The sequence below is a fragment of the Jaculus jaculus genome, chromosome 16, assembly GCF_020740685.1.
Source record: "Jaculus jaculus isolate mJacJac1 chromosome 16, mJacJac1.mat.Y.cur, whole genome shotgun sequence".
NCBI classification, from domain to species: Eukaryota; Metazoa; Chordata; class Mammalia; order Rodentia; family Dipodidae; genus Jaculus; species Jaculus jaculus.
In genome coordinates this window covers 808,631-831,311 of record NC_059117.1, presented here as the reverse complement: position 1 = coordinate 831,311, position 22,681 = coordinate 808,631, and the positions used below count along the sequence as shown (strand labels likewise).

Sequence of the window (22,681 nt, the reverse complement as noted above, 5' to 3'; positions counted from 1 at the left end):
CATTTCTTATAAAAATTAAATGTGAGGGTTGTGAAGGTGGCTCTTGCCATGGTAGCACGAGGGTGTGAGCTCACTGCTCCTAAGGTGAGATGGGAGATGAAGACAGGGGAATCTCTGCCATTCCCCAGCCCAGCCAGCCCCAGAAACACTGCAGCAAATGAGAGATTCTCAAACAAGATGGAAAGTGAGACTGACACTGGAGGCTGTTCTCAGACCTGCACACTTGTGCTATAGCATATGTGTACATACACTGTTGTAGTCAGGGTCACACTGCTGGCAAAAATCACCTGACCAAGGGCACCTTTTTGGGAAAAAAAGGTGGGATTAGTTTGGCTTACAGACTCGAGGGGAAGCTCCATGATGGCAGGAGAAAATGATGACACAAGCAGAGGATGAACATCAGCCCCTTGCCAACATAAGGTGGATGACAGCATCAGGAGAGTGTGCCTGTGTCCTGAAAAATTTGTGTAGGGTTGCATTGTGTAGAAATGGACTACTGTCGCTGGGTATGGTGGCACATGCCTTTAATCCCAGCACTTGGGAGGCAGAGGTAAGAGGATCACCATGAGTTCAAGGCTAACCTGAGAGTACATAGTGAGTTTCAGGTCAGCCTGGTCTAAAGTGAGACCCTACCTCAAAAAAAAAAAAAAAGAGAGAAAGAAAGAAAGAAAGAAAGAAAGAAAGAAAGAAAGAAAGAAAGAAAGAAAGAAAGAAAAAGAGAAAGAAGGAAGGAAGGAAGGAAAGAAGTGGACTACAGTGAGCAAAGGGATATGGCACAGGAAAAAATGAAATCTTTGGGCCAAAACTGCTGCCTGTTCAGCTGCAATTGAGAGATTACAACCTTTGGGATTGGGCCAGCAGACCTGCTGGGGCAATAGGAAGAATATAGACTCTTCAGAAGGGGCCTGAGTGTTCAAGGAGTATCCTGTTCTTAAAAGTCGGCTTTGTTCCCCCCTGGATTAACAAACTGGCACCCTACCTGGTATTGTAGAGTAAGAGAAATACAGGAAAGAGAGGGTCATTGAATTTGCAACATGGTCTTGTGTTTTGGAAACAGCCAGGGGCAGTGTGAAGCAGGTTTGCTGGATGCCTGCATGGAGATCCAACAGAGCTTTAAGGATGGACCATGGTTGCAGTGAAAACCTAGTAGAGATGCTGGGACCATGACATGGCTGCTAAGGAAAGCTGCTGGGCCCAGATGAAGTTTTCCAGGACTGTGAATAGCCTAGCTGGAGGGGCAGAATTGGAACTCCAGAGACTTTCTGCTGGTTGGAAATTATAGGACTTGGAGACTTTTCACTGACTAGACTTGTTGGGCTTGGAGCTACAGAGTTTGATGTTTGCCCTGTTTAAATCCTGTATTGGCTGAATATTTCCTTGCTATGCCCAGTGCCATCTTTGGCATTATGAGTGTTTATTCTGTGCCATCATGGGTTTGCAGGAATTGTTTTGTATTATGGTTCAGTTAAAAGACTTTGGATTATGGGGATATTTAAACATCATTAGGATGGATTAAAAAACAAACTATGGGAATTCTTAAAGTTCTATGAATGCATTGCATTTTACATCATGGATGGCTAGCAGTTTACAGGAGCCCAAGGTAGAATGTGGTGGTTTGATTCAGGTGTCCCCCATAAACTTAGGTGTTCTGAATGTTAGGTTCTTAGCTGAAGGAGATTTGAGAATTAATGCCTCTTGGAAGCAGTGTATTTTGGGGGTGGGCTTATAGGTATTATAGCCAGTTTCCTCTCGCCAGTGTTTGGCACACTCTCCTATTGCCATTGTACACCTGATGTTGGCCAGGGGGTGTTATCCACCCTCTGCTCTTGTCTTCATTTTCCCCTGCCATTGTGGAGCTTCCCCTGAGGTCTGCAAGCCAAAATAAACCTTTTATCCACCAAAGCTGCTCTTGGTCAGGTAATTTCTGCCAACAATGTGAACCAGACTGCAACACACACATTCACACACACAAATCTTGGATCACATGCAACTATACTCATATACACAAATCTAGGATCATGTGCACCCATGCTCACAAATCTCATATCATGTGCACCAACAATCACAAATCTTGGATCTCCACACTTGTGCTGTGGCATATGTGCACCTATATTCACACACATGAATGTGTGCATGCCACATTATATACGTACACATAAATATTTTAAAACACTGAATTGCAAAGGCATGAAAAACAAGTGGAGTTTAAGTAATAATTAAAATTATAACTGAAGTAACTTTCTTGAAATTAAAAGAACACATTGTGTTGGTCAAGAGGACTTATTGCATACCAGGAAAAATTAATGAAGAGACCAAAACTAGAGACAAACTAACAATCTGAATTAAAGGTCATTTATTATTATCATTATCATTATTATTGTTATCATTATAATTAGTCCAAGCTCCAAAGAACATTTTTTTAAAAATTTTTTAATTTTTGTTCATTTTTTATTTATTTATTTGAGAGTGATAGAGAGAGAAAGAGGCAGATAGAGTTAGAGAGAGAGAGAGAGAGAATGGGCGCACCAGGGCCGCCAGCCACTGCAAACGAAATCCAGACACATGCGCCCCTTGTGCATCTGGCTAACGTGGGACCTGGAGAATCAAGCCTCGAACCGGGGTCCTTAGGCTTCACAGGCAAGCGCTTAACCACTAAGCCACCTCTCCAGCCCCAAAGAACATTTTTTAAGCTTCATAAAAGAACAAAAGTAGGCTGACATCACAGATGTCTATAAAATGGCAGAAAAAATAGCTCCATCTCAAAAATTTGAGAGAAAATATTTCAACACAGAATTTAACAATACATATGTCTAGTTTGTGTTCAAAGGCAATAAATATATGCAAACAATGAGACGATACGCCATGTGTGCATTTAGCCTGAAAACTGCCTAGAAATATATGCCAGTAAGATGAAAGTAAATACATGTAGATACACACACATATGCACACAACATACACACAAGTGAATCTCAAGTCACAGAACTCAAGCCCAGAGCAGCCAAGAAAACACATTAGAACTGAGCCCCAACTGAACACACAGTTATTTTAACTATCAGAAATGTAACTTCAGAAGCAAACACAAATATCAAAGGCTATCACTGAACCAAAGATTAATAATTAGATGCAAGTCTTAATTTGTCAAAAAATAAGAAAGCCACTGAAAGAAGCATTGGAGTGGATAAGTGAATGTGACCTTTGCAAGCACACAGGTGGGCAGCACCTGCCTGGTACTGATGTGGACAGTGGGGTCCAGACGGTGGCCTCACTCATATGTGACAAGCACTTCATCCACTGAACCAATTCCCTCATCCTGGTTTTTTTGATATTGCAGTCGCTGACCACTTTACCATATTATTAGCATATATTATCATATTATTATTACCATGTCATATGACTGTCTCAATTTTAATAATACTAAGTTTTGGTAAGGGCTGATTTGCAAAAATATATGCATTGAAAGATTTATTTTCAATTCTATTAATATAACATATGAAGAAAACCACTTTAAAATTTATTCAGAAACTACACAAAAATATGGCAGTTATAAATTTTACTAAAACAGAAAAAAGGATTGTTTTCTTAGCAAGAATACCATGAGATACCTTGGGGCCACAGCCCTACAGACAAGTTATAAGACTACTCTGACATAATAACTATTCTTCAACATTTAAAGCACTGGAATACCTAAAATATTTGTTTCCAATTAAAAAATAAATACTCATTTTTTTGCCAAATTAGTTGAATGAAACAGGTACAAGTTCAAAAGGAATTCTTTGTCTTTAAGGAAAGGAAATAAAGATAAGTCTTCTTTGTCAATACAAGAGCATTCCATCACTGTGGAGGATTCATCTCCATTTCTGGCTAAGTATTGCCTCCCTCATCTCTACAACTGTGTTCATCTCAGAATTTCACAAATACTGCAAACTGTGATAGTAGTACTAGTGTTTTAATGTTTCAAAAAACTTTTAAATATGTCAAATACATTCCTGTAGGTTAAGAGGACTTTTTTGTTACTTTTGTTAACATTAATAGGAATAACACTGTTAGCAGGCAGAAATACATACAGCTTTTTTACACTGAGTATACTGTTTTTATTTTTTTTTTCAAACTTAAAAGGGATTTATTTGTGATTTCCTATATATTTAGTTTGTAAATACAAGACTTTAAATGTATTAAGAGACAATTTCTGTTAAAGTTTTCATTGTGTTTCACTTCAAGTACTGCACAGGTTAAAATCTGATAAAGGATTTACATTCGGTTATCTGAAACTCCCCATCTCAGACTTTTATTTTATTTTATTTTATTTTATTTATTTTTTTATTTTTTTTGGTTTTTCGAGGTAGGGTCTCACTCTGGTCCAGGCTGACCTGGAATTAACTCTGTCATCTCAGGGTGGCCTTGAACTCATGGCAATCCTCCTACTTCTACCTCCCAAGTGCTGGGATTAAAGGCGTGCGCCACCACGCCCAGCTGTCAGACTTTTATTTTAATGTGGTAAGTGACTTAATTTCCATAGATACCACCAGCAGGAAAGTCTCCCTTATGGCTCCTAGGACTTCCATTAATTAGTGTGCATACAGTTTTCATTCTCTAAGTCATTGTCATTGCTATCTTCATCACTTTCTACGGGAATGCCAGTAGCAGCTGAAGCACCTTTATTTAGTTTCTCAGTCAAGAGGGAAAAAGCCAGTTCCGCTGAAAGTGTCTTGTCTCTGGTAGAAGAGTACATATGCTGCTTTGGACACAATTTGGTCTTCAGATGCAGTGGAGACACTACTGTCATCAAAATAGTACCATTTTCCATCCTCTTTATTTTTGGCAAAAGCAGTATAATGTCCTCCTCCCATCCCTCCATAGTGGTTGGAAACAGCAATCAAATTTTAGCGGCAAGGACCTGCATTTGGATTAATTCGGAATTCTGACATATCCAAGTCATTGATAGGAAAATTAACTAATGTATCCAACTTGTCTCTCATGTAGCAACTGTAGGAAAACCACTTGAGGTGAACCACAAGTACTGGAGGCAGAGACCATAAGTCTAATTTCTCTGTGGCTTGCTGGTGTTCTTTACAATTTGGACAATACCAGGGATCTTCTGCACCTAGCTTTTCTTTTGTTGTAAAAAGCTCAATGCAGTCTTTTAATTTCACAAAGGGCTTTTTAGGAGGTTTATCCCCCACACTTTCATGTTTTTCAAAAAACTCAGCAGCATTTTCATCAAAGTATCTCTTTTTCAAATCAGGATCCCAATCCAACGAAAGAAAAGTTCTTTCATCTAGCCTAGGTTGCCTATCATCAAAGCGTATATGCCTGGTATCATTTTGATGTAATTGATGTCGGTATTGCCTAAGCTGTTGAACTAGAATGTAAACAAACATTTTTTGTGTCTCGTGAGTTGACCTTTACAAGTTTCTTCAGTACACAATCCGTTTTCAGAATCGTTATCCCCTCCAACTGAATCTTCAGATTGACTGTTTTCATTTTCTGAGGGAACTTCTTGATCCGGGCTGGATTCATCATCAGGTTCATCTGTTTCCATTTCACTTGGTAAGCCTTCTTCATGTATGCCATTTGGGCCATTTCCATTAATATGTTGGTCCTTACAGCAATGTAGGGATCCTTCAGTTTCAGTAGATATTTTGACGTACCAGCACATTCTCAAAAGTAGGAGATTATAGAGTTTATCTTCGGTATTGTTTCATGGTACAGTCATAAGAAAAGGCTGACCAAAAAGTGAAGAACCAGTATAGTGGGTGTAACTTGAATGTATGAATTTTTCTCTTAGGCAAACAGGAATGACCACATGTTCTGTATCTTCTGTCCTATTGATTCCAATTTCAAACACATAAATATCATCCCGTTCCATAATACTACTTAGGTTGTTATCCATGGCAAATATTCTATGAAATCTATGATTGTAGATATCAGTAACTATCATCTTATCTGCTGGTACTCCTGACAAGATAGACAATGCTGCACAAAGATCTACTATATTTCCAATTTTGGGCACAATCACTTTGTACTGCATAGGTTTAGTAAGTGGATCCATTCTAACTAAATAAACTTCCAAACTATGTTCTTTTTTCATGGGCAATGGAAGTGTCAAATAACAAAACGGATCAAATATTACTGAAATCTTTGCACACTCAGGACACGCTAAAGATGATTTGAAAAGACCATGAAATATATCGACAATCATTGATTCATTTCTTTTTAGATGGTTTTCCCAGGCTTCTTCAGCAACCACCTTATCTGGCCTTCCATCAGCATCCTTTAATTATATATATGGTTTTTTCCTAATTCTATTCAAATATTCATGTAGTCCATCTAAAAGGAAAGCTAACAGTTCTTGACAGTCTTGTTGTTGATACCCAGAGAACTGAGGTGCAAAACGTCCTACCTGCGTCTTAAATGCGCTTGGAGTGACATAGCTAACCTTCCCAGATCACATCTGCTTGATGAGTTCTGCATATGACTTAGCAATATTGCCTCTCATTCCTAAAGGATTGTCAAAATTCAGCTCTTCTTGGTACTTATCATTGAGAAAATACTCAGTAAGTAGAGGCGTGTTGCTCAAGCACTGAATAGCTGAGTTCATGAAACAGGTATTAAGTTACTGAAGCCACAGAGGCCTGGCTGTTCATTATTTCTTCCAGGTTCTGAATAATCATAATTCTTATAAGCAGTATATGATGGGAGACAATAATTTGAGTTTTTTACATCTCTGTTGCTGATGTTGTTATAATTATTTGATAGAGATGAAGGAGAGATCTTTGGTAAAGTTGAAAAATTGGATGCACCTGGGGATTTAGAAGAAGAAGGACCCCTTGGCCACGTCCCGCCTTCATTTTTTTGTTCTATCACTAACACCTGACTTGGTACAAGCCAGCATCCTGAATGGTGCTATCTGGTTTATTCAGTGGTTCAAATGTATTACTTATATATTTGTTCCACAATCTGGTCTCTTTTTCATCTGGAATATTGAAGATCTTTCTTATTTCCTTTTCAATTGTATCTATTGTGCCGGCTTTGCTAAATCTTCGAGTTACATTGTTCATATTTCCGTTTTCACAGAGCTTCAGTTCTGTGAGATAAACTTCTACTTTGCAATGCTTTACAAGCATACCCTGTTCAACCACTTTTCTTGCTATTGGCTCTTGACCTTCCATCAATGTGTACCAGCTGACAAGTTTGTTCCAGCCCTCAGTTAGCAACAGTATATAATCCAATTCATCAATAAGATGTTCCTTAAGTGACTGGGCATCACCATCTTTGAGAAGTCCAGAGTTATCAATAGGTCCAGGATATACATTTTGAGCTCCCATCTGGTATTTGTCCCAGCTGTTAAAGCCAACATATTTTTTCCACGGTTTGAACCAGTTGACTATCAACTAGGTACCAGGTGTCCCCTTTCTGGAGCAAGATTTTGAGCAGTGTGGCGATGTCAGAACACTGGGTGTCCAGGTCCTCCACTCCGCCTTCCACCATCTTCTTCCACCAGTGGAGGCAGAGGCCAAGTATGCTGTTTTTAATTTGTGCATCTTAATGACCCATTAAACTTGGGACATATGAAAATACAAAATTACACCAGGATACTGAATTTGCTGAGGATTATGTGAGTTTCTGATTCTTAATGTAGTCTCTTACATGGTTATTTTAGAGTAGCAGCTGAGGTACACAGTGAATTAGGGTTTTCTCATTGCAAGCCAACATTAGGAAGGACTTCTATTGACTTAAAAACAAAAAAAGATATTCTTGGGACTGGAAAATCAATCACCCCAACCATTAAATGTCATAGCTCGACATCAGCAAGAAGCACCGATAATTGTTGGCTATGCAGTGAGCAAATGATCTATGTCCTTGCGCCAGGAAGCAGGTGCCAGGTTTTTAGAACACTGTACATATATTGATTTTACATTTATTTAATGTGGCCATAGTAAGACACTTTATTCTTCTGATAAACTATGATTGCTTATCAAAAGATTCTATAATTCAAGAGTAACATTCGTAACTCGTGTGTTAAAATGAAAACCCCCAGCTCACAGAAATCATGCCCACAAAATCCAATTTTGTGGATTTATGGCAGAAAGGCATCAAGCTACTGTCTTGCAGGAACTGTAGACTGTCACCAAAGTCTAAATGGCACAGCAGTAATGATTAAGGTGACACATCACCCTGCCAAAGCTGTTAATCAGCTTAGTACTAGTTAGATTATTGGCATTCTTGTAATGATTCTTCCTAAGGCACATTTGTGCAAAATATATTTTACTTTAATTATGTGCAATCAGAAGCAGGTCCAATACTAAAAAAGAATAATCAGGCTTCTCCCATTACAAGACTCTAGTAAGCACAGGGTATGTCTGGTCGCATGGTGTGGGATAAACTCAGTGTTTACTGTTTAAGCAGAGAGCACATCTCACATACCTTGCCATCCTCTGAGCATACACCCATGTGTTCTCCACTTTCATCCAAGCTTATTTGATTTATCTTCACAGGACTCTATGAAAAATAACAAACAAAAAGGATATGTAAACATTAGCAAAACATAGCAACAATCAAATGCCTCTACTCTTTCTACAACAAGTGATATGTTATTGATCAGTTAGATGCATGAGGCCAAGACATAATTTTACAAATGAGAATATTACACACATACATACATACACATATATATATATGTATAATGTTCCTGGACTCATGATGAACTCAGAAACCCGAGATTTCCATAAATCTTCAAGTCTCAGCTCAAATTTTACTTCTTATAATATTATATGCCTTTTAAATTTTGCTTTATTTACTCTACACTCTTAAATTTATCTTTTACAATTGCTATCTATGAAAAGAACAAAACAAAAGCTAAAATACAAATCAGTATGCAACTAAATTTTTAGTTATTTTAGTTTGGTTCATCAATCTGTTCACTTAAAATATTACTAAATCAGGAATTGGGAAGATGGCTCAGCAGTTAAATATGCTTGCTTTCAAAAAGCCTGCCAGCCCAGGTTCAATTCCCCAGCTACCCATGTAATATGAGATGGGCATTCATTGGCAGTAGCAGGAGATCATGGCATGCCCGTATGTGTATACATACACATTCACACATGTGCACACACACATGGGCATATGCATGCCTGCAAATAAATAAATTAAAAATTAAAACCAGTCACTAAGTCAACATTTCATTTATATTTCAAACTTAGTATTTTACAGTGGAAAACCATATACTCAATCACATTCTTTAATTGTGTTATACATGTTGCTTATACAATTTAAAATTTAAGAATCTATGAGGACAAGAACTAGGCTTCCCACTTCTGGATCTATTTTTTCAGAGCAAATGTAACAATTACATCTTTAGTTTGCTATGTATCCTACTGTAAAATATTCATGCAGGTAGATTTTCTAATAATATAAGAGGCAGTGGGTATTGTAAGCAGTAAAAAAAGAACTTAGGGCTGCAGTGATGGCTTGGTGGTTAAAGTGTTTGTCAGCGAAGCCTGAGGACCCAGGTTTGATTTCCCCAGTATCCACGTAAGCCAGATGCACAAGGTGGCACATGCATCTGGAGTTTGTTTGCACTGGCTAGAGGCCCTGGTGCACCCATTCTCTCTCTCTCTCTCTCTTTCTCACTCTTTCTCTCTCTCAAATAAATAAATAAATAAAATATTTTTAAAAAGAACTTAGATTTTAAAAATATCTCACTTTAAGAATGGTTTGGCTTGTTGAGTATATACAAAACAGAATGCTTAATCTTCAGAAGCAAGTGAGGGTAGATCAAGACACAGAGTGGCCACACAGTGACAGATGTCACTGAAAGACATTCCCTGGCTTCAGATCCCTTTCCCCTCTAGATACCTAAATCACCACACAAGCAACGTTTCTGAGATGCTCCACCATTTCCAAAGATGGGGCATATAGCTTACCTGCTACTCCAGCTAGGAAGGAAGTGGTCAACTAAGGACAGCAGTCTCTATCACAGACTAAGGAAAATTAAGCTTCAAGGGTCTGTGTTAGTAGTCTGAAGTAATGATATTATATGGCTAAGCCACACAATGGCACATCAAGAACAGACCAACAAAATTTCTCATTGTAGTACTGAATACAAACTGTACCATCAAATTAACAATATTACAGGAGTGAAAATACCTATAAGATATACCAATTATTTCCTTCATATCTGTTAGTGGCAGATTTTAAAATTGTTTTCTGCAAGTGATCAATATTCATTGATGCATACCATGATGACTAATAATTTTAAGCATTTTCCTTAAGTTTATAGGACAATTTGCTCTTCAATAAAATAAAATACTTGTTCATCTTTTCTACTTTTTTATTAGCATGATTCTTCTTTTATTCTTATCCAGGTAATATACATTGCAAGATGGAACTGGTAAAAAACACCTAATCAGAAGAAGCACCTAGTGAGAGGAAAGGGTTTATTTCAGCTTAAAGTGTTGTTGGGAAGTTTCGTGATGGCAGGAAAAGCATGGCCAAACAGATGTCAAGAGTGTCACACCTTATCCCATAAGCTGGGGGTTGGGAGAGGGAGCAGAAAGAGTAAGAGTGAGCTGAGATGGAACTGGCAAGGAGGCTGGACTATAAGGTCCCAAAGCCCACCTGCAGTGACACAACTCCTCCAGCAAGACTCCACGCTGGACTTAAGTGTGAGGCTTAACTACAAAGAGGCTATGGGGGACATCTGCATTCAAGCCACCAGGATGTTTAGTTGCTTTATTTGTTATATTCATACCTTAAACCCTGCAGGAATCTGTTATTTTCCTGAAAATGGATATCCACTTTGGCTAGACCATCTTATCAAATAATCCACCCTTCTACTAATAAAAAGAAATGTATTTTATCAAATGATAAATACTTACATATAGAAATAACTCTCTGAGTTTTCAAATATGGTTTTAAATTTTTATTTATTTTTATTTGAGAGAAAGAGAAGGAGAGAATGGACATACCAGAGCCCTCTAGCCACTGCAAATGAACTCCAGACACATGCACCACTTTGTGCATCCGATTTATATGGGTACCGAGGAGTTGAACCCAGGTCCTTAGGCTTGCAGGCAAGCACCTTAACTGCTAAGCCATCTCGCCGTTCCCATCAAGTATGATTTTAAAGGAGCTGCAAGCTTTGCAGCTGCAGTCAGGGTATGAAGATGGCCCTGGGCCCTCTCAAGATGCAGCCCTGCAAGAGTTGGACACTGGTAGCCAGCCAAGGCTGCAGTGATGGTGCCCCAGTGCCTGACAATCCACAGCTCCAGTCATCACTGATGCCACCCTGCTGAGGGATCCATCAGTGCTGCTGCTCCTTGATGACAAAAGGGACCAGTGAGGAGACCAGAAACCAGAGAATCTTTCATTAGCACAAGGGGAAGGAAGAGGGAGAGTGGGCCACAGACACCCATCTCTAGGACCCCTCCTATCCAGATGGGAGCTTTTGCTTCCAGTAAACCAGGCCCTTTGGTTTTCTCCATGTCTCTGAATTTCTGATTGTCTTGGGGAAATGAACTAAAACACCCACAGAGCACCAGGGGCGGGCAACTGCGTCATGTACTTTGGCCATTCTTATATCAATTAAGCATTGATTTAATTACAGAATCTGTATCTAACATTCTACTATCTTGGTAAGGAGAGACCGAGTCACAATTTTTCATATTTTCTCTCTATTCTTCCACATGGATGTTAGGTAAAATGACCCCAATGTTGCTAGCAATAATGGTCACTGTCCAATTCTAATTTCCTGTATCCAATGGAGGTACAGCACTGCTGCTAACTTTCTCTGGTTTGCTCCTTTGATGGATATTTCTTATGTCCCTATGTCCATATTTCATAGTTGGTCCTTATACCACTCTTTTTTCGTATCTATGCTCAGCACTGATATCTCCTCTAGGCTATGGAATAATTCCCAAATTTGTGCCTTGAATTGGACTCTTGTCCTATTCCTATAAATAGACTACTTATTTTATATCAAAGCTTATATGTTTAATAGCCATGTTGCATGAAACTGGGGAGACATAAACATGTCTACTCACCCTAGAAAGGACTCAAACAATAGATCAAGTGTGATAGCACCAAAACTAGTTTTGGTGAACCAATGAGTTTACTGAGATCACTTAGAGAACAAGGGTGAAGGGTTGCTTACAGGAGCATGGATGACTCAAAGACAGGTGCATCCCCAAAAAGCACACCCTAGCACACGTGACGACAAGCGGAAGCTGCATCTCTAAGGCACAGTGCATGGCCTGCGGGCAGCTTAGCTGCTTGGAGAGTCCAGCACAGTACAAGACCTGCGGTCAGCTCCGCAGGGCAAGGGGGAGAGGCTTTCCTCAAGCAGTTGACGTTTCTGTTATGGTGTTCCCTGCTAGGTATTTGGCTTGTTTAACTTTTATATGATCTTAGGCAGGGGTCCCAGACTTGTTGACCTCTTGAGTCTCCTGAGCGTCTGTCCTCCCCCAAGGAGGGAATATTTCAACTGCTACATAAGTCTCATTAAAAATTGCCCCTCCACAGTTGTTTGGGGAGTGATTGCATGACCTTTCAAATTTCAGCTCTCCCAGACTTCACCTCTTGAGTCTCCAGTGCCTCTTCCCACCATTCAGGAAGGAACATTTCAATTCAGAGGAATTTTCTGTACAATGAGCCATCACAGTAGGATAGATGTAAACCCCAAGATCCTTGTGCTCCCTCCAGAAGGGTTCCTCCTGATGCCCTCCATCAGTGAATGCCTTCTCCATTCTGCTACCTGCTCAAGATAAAATTCTTGGAGCCAGTATTTTTCTCCGAGCCTCCTTTCCACCTTATATCATACTGTACGCAATCCCTATCAACTCTTCAGTGAAAATTTATACAAACTTTACCCAGATTCACCACCCTATAGCCATCATTTCAGTCCAAGCCCCCAAGCCTCCTACATGGACCTCCTAATTAGGAGGGCTCCTCCTGCCCTAACTCTCCAGCAAACACACTCTCACCAACCAAGCAGGTGATACTGTTAACACGTGGATGAGATGCCATGCCTATGCTTCAAACTCTCCAGTGAAGGCTCTGTTTTATGCCGAGAAGGGGATACAAACCTAAGGATAATGGAAGTTCCAGACACAAAGACCCATTCCAGGGTGTAGCCTCTGTGTGCTCGCTTCCTGAGGCTGATTTTTTACCTGCATCCTTTCCCTGCAGGAAACCATCACATGAGTACACAGTTTTCCATGCATTTAGTGGATCCTTTCCCTAATTATCAAAACAAGCTCTGGGCAGATTTGAAAATCAGGAGAAATGTGATCTCAAATCTCAACCTATGACTCACTTTAGGTATGTATGATCCAGTAGTTAGAAATATTACTTCATTTATAAGTATGCATAACTGGAATGGAGAGATGGCTTAGTGGTTAAGCCACTTGCCTACAAAGCTTAAGGAGCCAGGTTTGATCCCCAGGAGCTATGTAAGCCAGATGCACAAGGTAGTGCACGCATGTGGAGTTCATTCACAGTGGCTAGATTCCCTGGCACACCTATTCTCTCTCAAATAAATAAATAAAATTTAAAATAAATAAATAAGTAAGTATGCATATATCATTTTTATGACTGGAAGCAGATAATCCAAACTATCAGCCCTCACTATATCTGAGAGTTCATAAATTGTTACACCTTCTCACGTTTTGCTAGTTTTCAACAAGTACTTACCATGTTTGTAATCAAAAGGTAAATATTTTAAAACCTGATTAGGTAGCAAATTCATTAATTTAAAATAAAATTTTAATTCATAAAACCATCATTTGAGGGAAGGAGCAAGAGTACATACTTTTATTTCAAATAGTTACCACTATGCACATTCTACTTCCATAACAATCCCACAATATTTAATAAAGAAAAACAAATAAGAGGACTTCAAAATTGTAACTGTCAGTGCCTCATGTAATTGGCATGGCACCTGAATCATTCCTCTCATGCATAGAAACAGATGCCTGTCATACTAGTGACTTTTCCATATACTGGAAACAAAGAAACACACAGCGGAAAGACAGGAGTGTGGCCACATACTTGGATAAGGACCTGGAAGTACAAGACCCTACATTCTAACCCCTTTACCCTGGAGCTGAGGAACTGTAAGTGTCACATCTAGCCACATAATTTGGGATGCATGTTTGCAAAGATGGGGGATGGAAAAGGACAGGAAAGTAAAGGTGCCAAAGACAGGAAAAGCAGAGAGACGGCCTCAGCTGTACTTTCCACTAGCTACAGTTTATTCCTAATGTAGACATGTTGGGATTTCTGGACAATATAAGTGAGTTTGCACAAAAATCAATAATGTCAAGCTGACACTATAGAACATACAAAACTGTTTCCTTAATGTGATAAAAAATGAAGTCCAAGTAAGCAGGAGGGGGCAAGAGCTAGCATATACCTTCTAAATCTAAGTCCACTGCATGTGGTCTCAAGCCCTTAAATTTATAAAGAAACAGCAAAATTACCGACATGTACACCTCTTGTGATAATCAATTACCTAATGCAAAATGCTTGAGATAAATACACTTATTATGGATTATCCCAGTTCTTCAAACAGGATCAAATTTATGGTCATTTCAAAAGCCGCTTTTAATGGTGTTCTTTGCAGCAACTCCTCCCCCATTCCTCATCACCCCAACTTAAGCTCCCCATCCCCCAACAGTGAACCTGAGAATCAATCCGCTAATGTATAATTTGTAAGGCTTCTCTGACTAACAAATGGATAATTGATTCCTTCACAAATGCTGCATCCCAATGGGCACAGAGTGGCATGGATAAGAAAAAGAAGACGGGGTTTTGCTCCCTGGCTCTCAGATATGCACTGGTCAGCAACCCTCACGCCCACATGGCTGCAGGGCGATCTCATGCTCTCCAGCCACAGCCAGTGAGCAAGCCATACTGATTTTCGTTCCACAAGGAGAACACTACGCCAGTCCTCTCAGAGCTGAGGAAAGCTCATTACTGCTTACTTACTCTCCACAGATGATACCCTGGAGATGGACAAGAGCTCTATGGAGTCTTAACAAGTCTTAAGAAAACATGCCTGATCATAGGTGTTCAACAAATCCACCAGACAAAAACACAACCATTAATTTTTTTCTCTGACTTACTTTAAAGCCAGAAGAGCCCAACCTTTAACTATAAACTTTCACACATCTCTAGCTGTCATGAGATTTCATCTCTAGCATTAAATCCTCCTTTGATTCAAGAAGGGAAATAAATTTAACAACAAATAATTCTGAAGTGAGAGATGTTTTGTGAACATTTCCTGAAAGCCACAAAATATAGGTTCAGTAAAAACAAAGAAAAGGTGCAAACATTCTAGCTGGTTCTTCAAGAAAGCCACTCACTTGCTGCCTCTTGCCTCATGTCCCTGAGACTCTCATGCTCACCATGGCACTACCTCCTGCCCCTGCCTCCAGTCCCAGCTGCTCCCCAGGGTGGAAGCAAACAGGAATTCATTCACTCGGCCTTCGCTGACTTCGGTGACATAACAGACTTGCTGACCACTGCTTCGAAACTTCTTTTCAATAGTGACAATCACACTTGCTACTTTGAAACTTACCATAATGGGTTTCATTCAACACTAATAAATAAAAGGATACATAAACAGTATGGACACTTTTTGTTATTTATGGCCCCACTGACAAAGTATAAACACATCAGCTTTCCCTAACAGACCAGTTCTATTCCCTCCAGGACACTATGAAGACACGATCTTGCTACATACTGTCAGGGGAGAATGACCGCCCTTTCTAGAAGATTCAATGCAAGTTCTCAATCCTCTAGGGAAGAGTCTTTATTTAAATTTGTATTCGAGGGAGCAGATTTCCTTATGGCCTTTTTACAATATTTATTTTGGTTGACCCCCTCTCCTGCTCTTCCTCTCTCATACCTTATACCTTTCAGTGCCCAGTACCCCCTTTTCCACTTCATGTCACATTTTCTTCAAATATTTCTTTAGCCTGCTTTTGTTGTGGGATGTCCTTATTTTTTCTCCGTTTATTTGAGTGGATAGCTTTGCAAGATAAAGTAACCAGGGTTGACAGCTGTTATCTTTCTGAATTTGGAATAGATCATTCCAAGCCCTTCTGGCTTTTAAAGTTTGTGTTGAGTAATCTGCTGTGATCCTGATGAGCTTCACATGTTTTTGCTTATCCTTCATACCTACCTTTCTTAAAACTTCTCTTAAAGTCCCTTTCTAGCTTCATGACCCAAACCCATACTCACTCCAATATAACACCACATACGTAAAAATCTGAAACCAGTTCCCACATATGAGAAGGAACACATGGTGTTTCTCTTTATAAGCCTGAGTTATCTCACTTAATATTTTCCAGTTCTGTCTATTTTCATGTGAAGTCCATAATTTGCTTTTTCTGTACAACTGAGTAAACCCCATTGAGTATGTGTACCTCCTTTTCATTACCCAATCATTTCTTATGGACATTCAGGCTGATTCAACTTCCTTGCTTTTGGGAATAAGAGTAGCACACGTGTGCAAGAGTCTCTGAGGTCAGATAAGAGTCCCCTGGGTGTACATCCAGGAGTGGCAGAACTGGGTGATACGCAGAGAATAACTTCCTTTTTAGCAGATGTACTATACCTCTCTCATGGTTCCATATCATTCTCCAAACAAACCATTTCAGAACTGTGACTTTCTTTGTTGTTCTCTTTACCATCTGCGGAGAGCACAAAAGTAGGAGGAGCTGACTTTAAGCTCAGTAGCTGGTACAATGCTGCTGCTTAGAAGAATGACCAAACTCCAGCCCTTACTGCTGCCACAAGCAACTACTGAGGTGAAATTATGAGAGTGCTTAAAATAAGTTTTTGCTGGTCACTTAAATGTTAAAACTATTGTTTAAGAGTTTTTAGCCATCTCCTTTATACAAGTACACTAGGTTACACTTAGATACTAAAACTGCTGAGACAATAGGCAGCTCCCATTTGCAGCCCTTCTGACTCTAAAATACCAGGTTCTGCCACTACAGTGGCCAAGATGAGGAGCATTGTGCGTATGGCTGACAAGCAAAAGGCTAGGACACTTACCATGCTCTGAGCTTACCAGGACACTGTGGCTTCAGCAGAGCTGGGCAGAGTGTCCTTTCTGCCTACTGAAGACTTATTAGATAGATGTTCACTTTCTAAATCCTAACAACCTTTAAAAGCACAGGAGGATTTGGAAGGGATTGTCTTCTAAGAACTAATGCTCTGCTGATTCCTGTGGCTGTTTGTCTTTTGTTAAACTTCATCTTGTGCCCATACCTATCATATCCTGGCAACAAGTGCAGAAAGCTAGTCTATGCACAGCACGAGCCAGCATCCATGTATACAAGACACTCAGACACACAGTCTGGGCACTGATGACCTCTTTTCTGTACTGACAGGGCCTGTGCTGAATAGAGAGCCACGGTGATGAACAAAGCAGGCTTTGCCCTTATTAAACTTCATCTCTGAAATGGTCTTCACCCCACAGCTGTCTCTGCACTGAGATGAAAGGACAAATCTCGAGTTGGAGTTCATTTCCCAGAGCTGACAGTACCCAAATTCTATTGCTTCTGAAAGAACATTCAATTTTCTTCATAGCTCAGATGAACATCTTCAACAAGACGCATTCTAGTTTCCCTATAGTATCTTGAATGGTTGTCTTCAATACTAAATTTGGCAGACAAGAATAGGAAAACTAACAGAACCATCTATGTTAGTCACAACTGGTCTGAGCTCTGTGGGAGGAGCAACAACGCTGGTTTCCTGGTGCCCATGCTTTTCAAGAACACTGCCAGTCCACAATGAGGAATGACTTGGCTCTGAGTAGGCAAGCACATCCTGGGATGCCACTACTGAAAGTGCCTTATAAGTAACATGAAATGAATTACTAGTTACAGCTTTCAAAATAGTGATACATGATATGTGAAGTACGACAAAAAATATTTGTTTAAATTGAGAAAAAAAATTCCTTGTTCATACATACAGCCACCAAAGCTATCACAGAAAGAATTTTAAAAATGAAAAGCTGTCACCAAATTGTGAGACTGTGACAAGAGACTAATGAAGGTTACTGAATCACAAAACAGTAACTGACATTACCAAACACTCTCTATGGCATAAATATAACTTAAGGCAGAGTGGTGACGCAAGCCTTTAATCACAGCACTCAGGAGGCAGAGGTAGAAGGATTGCTGAGAGGAGAGTTTGAGGCCACCCTGAGACTACAGAGTGAATTCCAGGTCAGCCTGGGCCAGAGTGAGACCCTACCTTGAAAAGCCCCCCCAAAAGATAAAGATATATATATACATATATATATGTACATATCTATCTATATGTGTATGTATATCTTAAGAAACATATGGACAAGCAAGGCCTGACTCCATGGGGTATGTGCAGTCTGCAGTCGCTGCACCTCACTTCTGTTCTAGAACTTAACACATTAAATTCCAGACCTGACCCAGCATAGGCTATACTATGTGCTATCATATTCCCAGCAGAGCCTTTGAGACTACTTGCTAAAGGATTATAAAACAGTTATTAAATGAATCTCAAATACACATTCTTCTGCCCGAAGCCATCAAGAAGACAATGGCACAGAGAAGATGGGACACTAAGTGCTTCCATGGGCATATACAGGAAGGCACATTGCACCCAGAGCAAAGATCAGGACAGTTACAACATGGGCTGTGATGCACAAAAACACTGTCAAGACACTGTGGAAGTCCCATGGGAATTTCCCCCTGCCCCCTGGCTTCAGTAATTACAGACTTGGCCTCGTTGACCCACTGGATCCCACAGAAAAAAAGATTTGCTGTGTAATTAAAAGGGCTGTCCCTTTGCTTGGAGCCAGAAGAGTAGCTTTATTCCACAGAAATCTGGGAGTTCCTTTTTTTTTTTGTTCCAGCAAAGAGAGGAAGGAAATCCTAGCATCACTTTGGGCAGATTACTTGGGCAGTGGTGTGAAGGGTGGATTTGCAGAGACATGAGACAGGGAGATCAGCTGGGCTTTACTGCAATAACCCATGTGAGAGTCAATAAAGACCTGAACAAGGACGGTTGCAATATACAGACTCAAGGAAGGAGAGATGAGCCGAAAGCTCAGGGAGAATAAGGGAGGCAAACGACAGGTGATAAATGCTGCAGAGATGGAAGTGCACAGGGAAGAAGAGGAAAGAATAGGCATCACCTGAAAAACATGGGTCTATCATTTAGCAGAGTGAGTTTTTCTTGGTGTCAGTAATTAGGTTAAAAAGGAATGGGAGACTTTGCCTTGTAGGCCCACTGGATCTCACAGAAAAAAATAGGATTTATTGTCTAATTAAAAAGTCTGTCTCTTTGCAGAACCTTGCTGGGAGCAATGCCACCAGCCCTATGGAACCAAAATTCAGTGGACAATGTGCGAAAAGACAGGTACACATTAAAAGGAAGTACCTTCACTTCAATAGTAATGTGCAACATAGACCTTTGTATATATCATACGATCCTACTGAGTCAGTTATTTTAATAACTTAGCATAGATATAAACATTGTTTTAATATCCGAGTGGACTTGGTGAAATACAAACATAATAAACAGAATCTTCTACAGTCCACTAAGCCCCCACAAAACACAAAATTCTTTTTTCCTTCCCACACTCTTTCCAAGAGTATAATAATTTTATCCATAAGAGTAAGGCAGACAATTTAAATATGAAGAATAATAATTACCATGTGTTCTTTTTGACTGGCCATGTCCAAGACCTGCTCTACCACAACTCTGAGGAGGAATTTCATTAGCAAGCAGCTCAAGGAAGCTAAACAATGAAGGCTTATGATGACTAGTGAGTAACAAGAACCTGTCTCTCACAGGCTCATAGGTATCTCTGTTTAATTTCGCACCATAAATGCTAATGTTACTGTCACTGGCAAAGGAAAAACCTGCTACCATTAACAATGTTCTCACTTTCTTCACTGTTATCTTCAAGTTCATAGTAGAAACAATGCGAAAATGGTGTCAAGCATTTGATAAAGAAAAGCCCTTGTTTGAAAAGTTAGTAAAAAAAAAAAAATTAAAAACAGCACTTACCTAAAACAGGCAGGAAGTACAAATGGCTTAAATAACTATGACAAAATCATTAACCAAAGAGAAAATGCCCAATTTATTTTTTCACTATAGAATGAAGAAATGCCACTGAACAATTCAGAAACTCATCTGTACATTTACCACAAAAAAGGGCTGCTACAATAATTCTGTGTGAACACTGCTTTACCCATCCCCCAGGAAGTCATTTCCCAAGTACACTTTGATCTCTCAAACATTTTCAAAAGAAAGAAGCAACTTATAAACCAAGTTGCAGTATCCTTACATTAAACGGAAGCTTCCTAAGTCATTACTCATCACCATGTGTTAAATGATGATTTACCTACCCCTGCTAATAAACAAGGAAGCAGGCACCAATGTGGGCCTAGAGTAAGTGTACTACAGAAATGGTTCTCCTATTTTACTCCTCTTTTTTTTTTTTGCTATTTTTTAATTTTTTTGTTTATTTTTTATTTATTTATTTGAGAGCGACAGAGAGAGAGAGAGAGAGAGAGAGAGAGAGAGAGAGAGAGAGAGAGAGAGGAAGAGGCCGAGAGAGAAGAGAGAAAATGGGTGTGCCAGGGCCTCCCGCCACTGCAAACAAACTCCAAATACATGCACCACCTTGTGCATCTGGCTTATATGGGTCCTGGGGAGTCAAGCCTCAAACGGGGTCCTTGGGCTTCACAGGCAAGCACTTAACCACTAAGCCATCTCTCCAGCCCTTTCTTGTCCTTTTGAAGTTTGTGTGTCTTATATGCATGAACACTATTAAAGTCAGCCACATGAATGAATTAAAAACAAAAGATCTCCTTCTGAAAGCATAGAAATGTCTATAGTCAAAGTAACTTCATTTGGGCTGGAGAGATGGATTAGTGGTTAAGGTGCTTGCTTGTGAAGCCTAAGGATGTTCTACTCTCTAGATCCCATGCAAGACAGACATACAAGGTGACACAAGTGTGCAAGGTAGCACATGCACACAAGATGACACATGCATCCGGAGTTTGACTGCAGTGGCTGGAGGCTCTGGCATTCTAATTCTCTCTGTCTCTCTTTCTCAAATAAGTTAATAAAGAAAGCAGAAAGTAACTTGACTTGATTCTCCCTCCTGATAACATTTATCATTCATTGAGCCTTGTGTTACTTATTGTACATGTATGAGCTCATACAGCTCCCTAAATCCTCATATAAATCTTAGGTGTGGTTGGAACCCAATTATACAGGTGAGAAATAAATGAAGAAAAAAAAAGGACTTAGTAGTTTTTGTTTTTGTTTGGATTTTTTTTTTTTCCCCAAGGTAGGATCTCACTCTAGCTCAGACTTACCTGGAATTCATTATGTACTCTCGAACTCATGGCGATCCTCCTACCTCTGCCTCCAGGCTGGGATTAAAGGTGTGCACCACTAGCCCAACTCTTATTAAGCTTTTGAACAAGGGACAAAGGTTGGAGGCAAAAGTCTGCCCACTACCAGTACACTGCCATCAAACTCCAGTCTCAGGCCCACCACCACACTCTTCCTGCATCCATCCTGGGATTAGGAATTTTCAATCAGGATACTGAGTCAAGCAAGGGCAGGCAATGAATGAAATGGAAGCTCATCACATTCAGGGGTGTCCTTGTACTGTGGTCCTCTCTTACCTACAGTTTCACTTCCCAAGGACTAAAAATGTGCTATAGAAAATTTCAGAAACTCTTCATGTTTAAACACATGTTGTTTTGAACAAGGTGATGAAATTTCACTCTGCTTCACTCTGCTCCACCAGAGTAAGAATCATCCATTGTCCAGGCTACCTACCCTACATATACCGCCAGCCTCTTACAGACTTGATAGTCATCTATCCTACTGAGTGTTTGCAAGTTACACCTGTTTTACATAACAGTGTCCCCAAGGCAAACAGTACTAGCTGGCAATTTTCTTACATTATATTGGTATAAGTGTTTTATTATATAAATTAAATGTTATCACAGATATATATGTACAGAAGAAAGCACAGCATATAAGGGTAAGCTACCCACAGTTCCAGGCATCTAACAGAAATCTTGAAACAGATTCCCAAGGAGAAGGGTAAATTAATGTAGTATTAATGTAAGGCAAGAACTTTAGTCTCTGTCTTACTACCAAGGGAAAAATTCTTCTCATATTCAGTGAGAATATTTCTCCTGAGGAAAAGTGAAGGTATAACACAAAAATAAAATTTAAAAAGTTGAAAACCTTCTGAGATAAATACAAATGAGTAAGTTTATCACTTTTTGGATATTTTAACAATAACAAAAAATAATTTCCCTTAGTTCCAAAAAACATAACCTATAGATGATAATAGTGATAATATTTACTCCATTAAGAGTTTCTGACTTGAAAGGTTACAGTTAGGTAATTTAAAGATAAGCCCCAGATTAGAAGTCACTGGCCATTCTTCAAACAAGGCAGAAACAAGTGTCACACGCCTTCTGCTTTCTGCCCAAGTCAGCACTAGAATCAATCCAGCAGTTTAGAAAATCCTAATGTCTGTCTGTCTGTTTGTTTGCATGGGCACACACGTCATGGTGCATGTGTGGAGGGCAAAGGACAGGTGCCAGGTGTCTCAGCATCACCTTCTTTGAGAACTGCCAGACTGCAAAGG

The 22,681-nt window shown here is 39.7% G+C and overlaps 1 protein-coding gene and 1 pseudogene across 1 annotated transcript in view; both read right to left on the bottom strand.

Moving 5' to 3' along the window:
• Vps41 (VPS41 subunit of HOPS complex) overlaps nucleotides 1–22,681 on the bottom strand; it is a 160,264-nt gene that overhangs the window by 84,170 nt on the left and 53,413 nt on the right. The window contains exon 5 of the mRNA XM_004668846.3: nucleotides 8,425–8,499. Coding sequence (XP_004668903.1) covers nucleotides 8,425–8,499 — 75 coding nt within the window. The remainder of the gene's footprint in view (nucleotides 1–8,424; nucleotides 8,500–22,681) is intronic.
• LOC101593852 lies at nucleotides 4,546–7,488 on the bottom strand (annotated as a pseudogene).